General features: G+C 32.8%; 1 protein-coding gene across 1 annotated transcript in view; it reads left to right on the forward strand.

Annotated features, from left to right (window-relative positions):
• LOC101895963 (putative uncharacterized protein DDB_G0292292) overlaps nucleotides 1–8,349 on the forward strand; it is a 78,708-nt gene extending 70,359 nt beyond the window's left edge. Inside the window, exons 4-5 of the mRNA XM_059122539.1 lie at nucleotides 4,221–4,297; nucleotides 7,501–8,349. Coding sequence (XP_058978522.1) covers nucleotides 4,221–4,297; nucleotides 7,501–8,063 — 640 coding nt within the window. The 3' untranslated portion in view covers nucleotides 8,064–8,349. The remainder of the gene's footprint in view (nucleotides 1–4,220; nucleotides 4,298–7,500) is intronic.
• Nucleotides 8,350–8,572: the final 223 nt, after the last annotated feature.

The raw sequence follows: 8,572 nt of genomic DNA on the forward strand, positions 1-8,572 counted from the left end.
TGTATTCTTCTAGGCCTTTGAAAAATATTTTTTGAAAAGGTTTTAAAAATTTATTTTTGCAAAATCCATGTTCCTTTTTAGGCCTTTTAAAAATGTAAAAAAAAAAAACAATTTTTTTTATGGAGCCTTGAAAAATGTTTTCATAAAATCCACATTATTTTCTAAGCCTTTGAACAATTATTAAAAAAAAAAACATTTTTTCTACCAACACTTGAAAAATTCTTTTATAAAATCCATGTTCCCTTGTAGATTTAAATGAAAAAATGAGAGAAAAAACTGAAAAAAAAATAGAGAAATATTAAAGGGTTGAGAGGATGTCGTATGAGTATTAATTTAAAAAAATAATAATCATACGCCTGTTTCAGTACTCCCTACAGTTTTATATTGTTAAAAAACACCGGAAACAATAATGGCGTATGATTATCGGGAAGTTTTAAAAAAAATATTCATACGTTCCCTAAATTGTTAGGTAAAAATTATGAAAAAAATATAACATAAAAAAAACATATTTTGTGAAAATTTTACGTTGATTTCTAGGTCTTAAATTTTTTTATGTGTTACATGTTCTCTTTTAGGCCTTTGACGAATTATTAAAAAAAACTTTATTCAATGGACCCTTATTAAATTAAATTAAATTAAATTAATTAATTAAATTAATTTTAAAAATCCACGTTCCCTTCTAGGCCTTTAATAAATTATTTATAAACAATAGTTTCTTCTATGGACCCTTGAAAATTAATTTTATAAAATCCACATTCCCTGAAAAATTATTAACAAAAATAACTTTCTTTACGGACCTTTGAGAATTATTTTTAGAACATCCGCGTTCCCTTCCAAGCCTTAGCAAAAATAATTAAAAAAAAAAATTATTCTTACGGACCCTTGAAAAATATTTTTATATTTTCCACGTTCCCTCCTAGGCCTCTTAAAAATTATTAAAAAAACAACACTTTCCTACTATGGACCCTTGTAATTACTTTTTTAAAATACTTAATACGTAAATACTTTTTATAAAAATTAGTTCGAGTTCGGAGATGGGCTTTACAGGTCCACTCTTTCTGGTACCTCCCACACAAAGGGTCAAAATTTGGAAAAAAAATATTGAAAAATATTTTCCAATGCTTTTTAAAAATATTTTTCAAGGCTTAGTATCTAACGTGGATTTTTTAAAAATATTTTTTAAAACATTTTTCCAAGTCTTAGTAGTGGATTTTTGGAAAAAAATATTTTTTCAAGGCTTAACAGTAAACGTGGATTTTTTAAAAATATTTTTTCAAGGCTTAGCAGTAAACGTGGATTTTTTAAAAAATATTTTTTCAAGGCTTAGCAGTAAACGTGGATTTTTTAAAAATATTTTTTCAAAGCTTAGTATCAAATGTGAATTTTTTAAAAGTATTTTTCAAAGGCTTAGTAGTAAACGTAGATTTTTTAAAAATACTTTTCAAGGCTTAGTAATAAACGTAGATTTTTTTAAAATACTTTTCAAGGCTTAGCAGTAAACGTGGATTTTTTAAAAAATATTTTTTCAAGGCTTAGCAGTAAACGTGGATTTTTTAAAAATATTTTTTCAAGGCTTAGCAGTAAACGTGGATTTTTTAAAAATATTTTTTCAAGGCTTAGCAGTAAACGTGGATTTTTTAAAAATATTTTTTTCAAGGCTTAGCAGTAAACGTGGATTTTTTAAAAATATTTCTTCAAGGCTTAGCAGTAAACGTGGATTTTTTAAAAATATTTTTTTCAAGGCTTAGCAGTAAACGTGGATTTTTTAAAAATATTTTTTTCAAGGCTTAGCAGTAAACGTGGATTTTTTAAAAATATTTTTTCAAGGCTGAGCAGTAAACGTGGATTATTTAAAAATATTTTTTCAAGACTTTGCAGTAAACGTGGATTTTTTTTAAATATTTTTCAAGGCTTAGTATCAAATGTGAATTTTTTAAAAATATTTTTCAAGGCTTAGCAGAAAGCGTGGATTTTTTAAAAATATTTTTCAAGGCTTAGTATCAAACCTGGATTTTTTAAAAATATTTTTCAAGGCTTAGTATTAAACGTGGATTTTTCAAAAATACTTTTCCAAGGCCTAGTATCAAAAGTGGATTTTTTAAAAATATTTTTCAAGGCTTAGTATCAAATGTGGATTTTTTAAAAATATTTTTCAAGGCCTAGTATCAAATGTGGATTTTTTAAAAATATTTTTCCAAGGCTTAGAGTCTAACGTGGATTTTTAAAAATATTTTTCCAAGGATTAGTATTAAAAGTGGATTTTTTAAAAATATTTTTTCAAGGCTTAGCAGTAAACGTGGATTTTTTTTAAATATTTTTTTAAAAACCCAGAGGACAACGTGATGTGTTTAAAAATATTTTTTTCAAAACCTAGAGGAAAACGTGATTTTTTTAAAATATTTTTTCAAAACCCCAAAAAAAAACGTGGATTTTTTAAAAAAAATTTTCAAAGCCCCAAGAAACGTAAATTTTTTAAAAATATTTTTTCGAAACCCAAAAGAAAACGTGAATTTTTTAAAAAATATTTTTTCGAGGCCGCAAGAAAACGGCGTTTTTTTTAAAAATATTTTTTCATGTCCGAAAGAAAACGTGAATTTTTTAAAAAATATTTTTTAATGTCCGGATGAAAATGTGTTTTTTTTTAATATTTTTTCATGTCCGGAAGAAAACGGATGAATTTATGTTTTTTGTATGTATGTTTTGTTGTATGTTCTAGTGTGTGTGTGTGTCACAGTCGAAAAGCTTTTTGTCTCCCCTAGAGTGATGACAGTGATAATATTCTATGATATATTGTGAGCCAACAGTAAAAAGCCAAGTATATGTTCTATTAGGGAGTTAAGGTACATTTCCATTCTATTTTTACACAAAAACCCAGGAGCATATAGTAATAAAAATAAATCCAGGAAAAAAACGGATAATGCAGGACAATTTCAAACTTCAAGGAGGAGGAGGAGGTTACCTAATACCAAGCAACTGCATTGTGGTAGCACACAAAGCCACTTATGGCCAGTAAGTATGAAGTTAGAGAGAGGAGAGAGAGGAGGGAGGGAGAGGGAGATAGAGGGAGAGGGAGATAGAGGGAGAGGGAGGGGGAGAGAGAGAGTTTTCCATAATACTTTGGCCTGAAGAACAACCAAAACTGTAATCCTGATGTCATCAACCGGACAATATGTTTGCCTATTTGCATAATAAATTTAAAACAAGTGTTGGTCGTTTGCTTTCCTTTTGAAAAAAAAAAATAAAAAATCAGAATAATATTCAGTTTTGTGTTTGTGGAGAGCTTAAAATGCCGAAAGGAGTCACATGGCAAAAAAAAACCAAAAGAAAAACTTTAACATGCATGCAGACATGTGGAAATGCCAACTTTTCTTCTCTCCCGCCGGGGAGGAAAACATATTTCTGTGTATTAAAATAAATATTTATGAAAAGTTTTGTTGGAAATGTTTCACGACAAATGTGACATTTAGAATGTAATTTGTGAGTTTGTGTGTGTGTCTGTGTAAATAAATATTTTCCAAACAAAGAATGAGAACCAGAAACAAAAAAAATAAACACAAAAATAGAAATGATGTAAGGCCGTCGCCATCGCCGCCAGGTAAATGACCAGAAAATCTAACTTTTCCTTCTTGTGGTTAGGCGGGGTGGGATATTTGAGAAAACAAATTCCTCGAATTGAAATAAATTTATTTTAGCCACAGGTGTTTTTTTTTTTTTTGTTACCAGGTGGGGGAATTAAGTTCTAAGGAAATCAAAATATGTTATTTGTGAAGACGAAAAAAAAACATTAAATGCCCAAAAGTTAAGGAGTCTTTAAAGATTAAATCTTCTTAAATTTTAGAGATGATAAAATCAGATTATTTTTTGACGGCAGCACACCTGGGCGTGTAAGTGATGACAACACTCATACGACCTACCTCCCAATCCAATTTTTCTTAAGAAAAATATATTTGAAAATGTATTATAATTTTTTTTATTTTTTTTTTTTTAAACTTATCTATAAACGTAAATTTTTTTTTTAAATTATTTTTAATGGAGTTTGAAAAAATTTTGATTTTTTTTATATTTTTTAAGGACCACCTATAAAAGTGGATTTTCCATTTTTTAATATTTTCTAGAGGTCCTCCATAAACGTGGATTTTTCTAAGCAAAAATTAATATTAATTATTTATTATGCCTCTTTCTCTAATTGTATCTTCTTTTCTACCTCCTTTTCTTTGCAGATACTGTGTTGAGTTCGAAGTACTGAGAAGTTCCAAGGCCTGTCATAAGCTGCCACCCTATAATTTGCTAATTGAAGGTAAAGATTTTTTTTATACATTGATTTGTTTATAACCTCCACCATAATATGGAGGGTATATTAAGTTTGTCATTCCGTTTGTAATACCTCGAAATATACACTTTAGGCCCCACAAATTATATATATTCTTGATCAGCATAAAATTCTAAGACGATTTAGCCCTATCCGTCCGTCTGTGCTTCCGAACGAAATAAAGTAGGTTGATAAAATTTTACTCAAATGTATATTATGTTTGCAGGACTTTTGGTATTGAAAATGGGCCAGGTAGGTCCACGTTTTGGTATAGCTTCCATATAATGGTACCTCCCTATTTTCGAAATTTTGATGATTTTAGGGACATTATTCACCGGAATTGTTTCAAATTTGACATTTGAAGTTCCTAATAGGTACTACAGCCTGTGACAGAAAATTGTCTGTGCAGGTCCATGCCTTCGCATAGCCCCCATATAACAATACCTCCAATATTCGATATTCCAATGGTTTTAGCGACATTATTTACCGAAAATGTTTCAAATTTCGCATTTGAAGTTCGTAATAAATACTACAGCCTAAGACAGAAAATTGTCAATGCAGGTCCAGGTCTTCGTATAGCCCCCATATAACAATACCTCTCTATTTTCGGTATTTCGATGATTGTAGCGACATTATTTACCGGAATTGTTTCAAATTTGATATTTGAAGTTCCTAATAGGTAGTACAGCCTGTGACAGAAAATTATCTCTGCAGGTCCACGTCTTCGTATAGCCCCCATATGAAGCACCTCCCGATATTCGGTATTTTGATGATTTTAGGCACATTATTCACCGGAGTTGTTTCAAATTTGGTATTTGAAGTTCGTAATGGATACTTCAGCCTAAAACAGAAAATTATCTCTGCAGGTCCACGTCTTCGTATAGCCCCCATATGAAGCCACCTCCCAATATTCGATATTTTGATGATTTTAGGCACATTATTCACCGGAGTTGTTTCTAATGTGGTATTTGAAGTTTCCAATGGGTACTACAGCCTGTGACAGAAAACCTGCTATGCAGGCCTAAGGCTTTGTATAACCTCCATATAACGGTATCTCGTATAGACCCCAATATAACGGCTAAATTCGTCAGTTTGAAGATTTTAGCGGAATTTTTAACGGATTTTATTCCTTCACCCAATTCTAGATTTCCAAAAATACCTTCATATCTCAATCGCAGATACCAACAGAGACCTCAATATCAAATTTCAGGGTTTCAACTCCTTATTTACTGCAATTACCAAATTTAGTACCATTTAGGGCAATAATAGTACGTATACCCAAAACCAGCTCTTTCTCTCAACCACATACACCTAAAGAGAACTCAATATCAAAATTTAGGATTCCAGCTCTATCCCTTTACTCAATACCAAATTGAGTACAATTTAGTACTTTTCGTACACTTATCGTACACATTTCCAAAATCACCCCCATATCTCAATTGCAGATACCAACAGGGACCTCAGTATCAAATTTCTGGATTCCAACCCTATCTCTTCGCCCAATACCAAATTTAGTACCATTTAGTACTTTTCGTACAAATGATAGGACGCTTTTACCAAACACCGCTAAATCACAAACACACATATACCATCAGCAATCTAAATATTAAATTTCAGAATTTTATCTCCTCCACTTCCCTCAATTCCAAATATAGTACGATTTAGAACTTTTCGTACAAATACAGTACACATTTCCAAAAAATACCTCCATATTCAATTCCAGAGACCTTAATATCAAATTTCAAAATTCCAGCTCTATCCCCTCACCCAATACCAAATGTAGTACCATTTAGTACTTTTCGTACAATTATAGTACACATTTCCAAGCCCAATTTTATATCTCAAACTTCGACATTAAGAGAAATTTCGGAATCCCAGCTCTATCCCTTCATCTTATTCCAAAGATAGTACCATTTAGTACTTTTCGTATAAATTTAGTACTCATTTGCAAAACCATTCCATATCCCAATCCTAAACACCAACCGCTAACGCAATATATAATTTCACGATTTCAGATCGATTCCTTTACAAAATACCAAATTTAGTACCACTTAGTACTTTTCGTACAATTATAGTACACATATCCGAAACCATCTCCATATGTCTAGGCTACACATGAACAGCGATCCTAATACAAATTTTCAGATTTCAAACACATTCTACTCACTCAATACCAAATTGTGCCAAATATAGTACTATTTGGTACTTTTCGTGCACTTTTGGTACACATTTCAAAAAAAACACCTCATTAGCACAAATCTACTACCAAACCGGGTCCCAAATACAAAATTTCAAAATTCCTGCTTCATCCGTTCACCCTAAACCAAACTGATCCAAATTCGTACCATTTAGTACACATAAACACAAATTGCCAAAACTTCCTACTTATCCCACTCCTACACTCGGCCAGTAATCTTTTTTCCAAATTTCAGTATTCCACCACTATCGGTTCGCCCAAATATAAATTGTACCAAATTTAGTACCATTAGTACACATAAGTACGAATTTCCAAAACTTCCTACTTACCCCAATCCTACACTGCGACAGCAATCTTGTTGCCAAATTTCAGGATTTCATCCCTATGGGTTCTTCCAAATGTAAATTGTACCAAATTTAGTACCTTTTAGTACCCATAATTACGAATTCCCAAAACTTCCTACATACCCCAATCCTACAATACAATACTGATTTTATTTTCAAAATTTCAGGATTCCAACTCTATGGGTTCTGCCAAAATTTAAATTTGTACCTAATTTAGTACCATTTAGTACTTTTCGTGCAGATAAGTAGAAATTTCGAAAACCACTTCCAATCCAACACTCCGCCAGTAATGTTAATTTCAAATTCCCGGAATCCGCTCACATGACACGAAATGGTACCAAATGTAATACATTTTAGTACTTTTCGTACACTTTTGGTGCGAATTTCCAAAAACTCATTCGCTGCATCTATCCTGCTCTCCATCAGTGACCCTCATTGCAAATTTAGGAGTTTTAGCTCCACTGCTTCCTTAAATACAGAAGGTACCATATTTAGTACCTTTTTGGGCAGTTCTAGATCGAATTTCCATTATCTGACACCTTCGAACCAAGAGTGACCCTCACCCTTAATTTCAGAATTTATCATTATTTTTTTAATAAAAATTTATTTTTGATTTCCTTAAAAAAATGTTAATTTTTTTTAATTTCCAGGAGATCGCATTGTGGTCCGCTGTGACATGGAAGCCTACATCCCCGATTTTATGCCAATGGATGAAATGAATACAACCACCACCACCAGCAATAACAACAACAATATGAAACATCACAACAGCAACAACAACAAACCCACATATAAACAACAAATACCCAATACATCGGCCATCATGGATGCGGAGGAGGAGGATGAAACGGATCTGGATGCCGACAGTGATGAGAATCTGATTGAGGATAACAGCAGCAGTAGCAGCAGCAACAGCGATGAGGAGCACGATGAATACGATACGGCATCGTTGACACAAAAATTGGGGGCGACAAGTAGCAGTCTGGCAACCGCCACCACCACCACCACAACTGGACGCACCTCGAGCACAACGACAACCCTCTCACCCTATCCCCCCTTACAGATACGGCAATTCCATTGCCGCGGAGAGGGTCTACCGGGACGTACAACACGTTGGACCGCTCTGGCGGCACCCTCATGCCGTGGCAAATGGTTGAGATTGACACTGGATGCACCCAAGAAATGTACACACCCCCAATTTGCATTTGTTTAAATGTGGCCCAAGACGGGGAGCCATCTGAGAGAGAGAGAGGCCCATTCAATTTCAATTTCAGTTCTATCGGGGTCCGCATGGGCGGGAAAAGAAGTTGGAAGAAGAAAACATAATTACCACTTTCTACACCAGATTTATTTCAGGACACTATCATAATCTGAGTTTTAAGTAGATTTTAGAATTTAGTTTGAGATCCCATCCTAATTTATTTCCCTAGACTGTAAGCGTAACGATTATAAATGGCATCCACAAAAAAATGAAGAAAATAAATGTTCATAGCAAGTAAGTCTGGTCATCAACCCCAACATGCAACAGCTCTACTCTGGGCAAAGTATTCTTCCATTTGGGAAATCATCGAACCCGGGGCTAAGGAGCTCCACCCACCCCGCTCCAAATTCATTCCACACAGGACAGACATCCAAAAACAAAAAAAAAAAAAAAAACAAAAACCGCATACATTTCATTAATTAAGAACAACAAACATTATTACATAAATAAATATAAACAAC

The sequence above is a fragment of the Musca domestica genome, unplaced genomic scaffold, assembly GCF_030504385.1.
Source record: "Musca domestica strain aabys unplaced genomic scaffold, Musca_domestica.polishedcontigs.V.1.1 20, whole genome shotgun sequence".
Lineage (NCBI taxonomy): Eukaryota > Metazoa > Arthropoda > Insecta > Diptera > Muscidae > Musca > Musca domestica.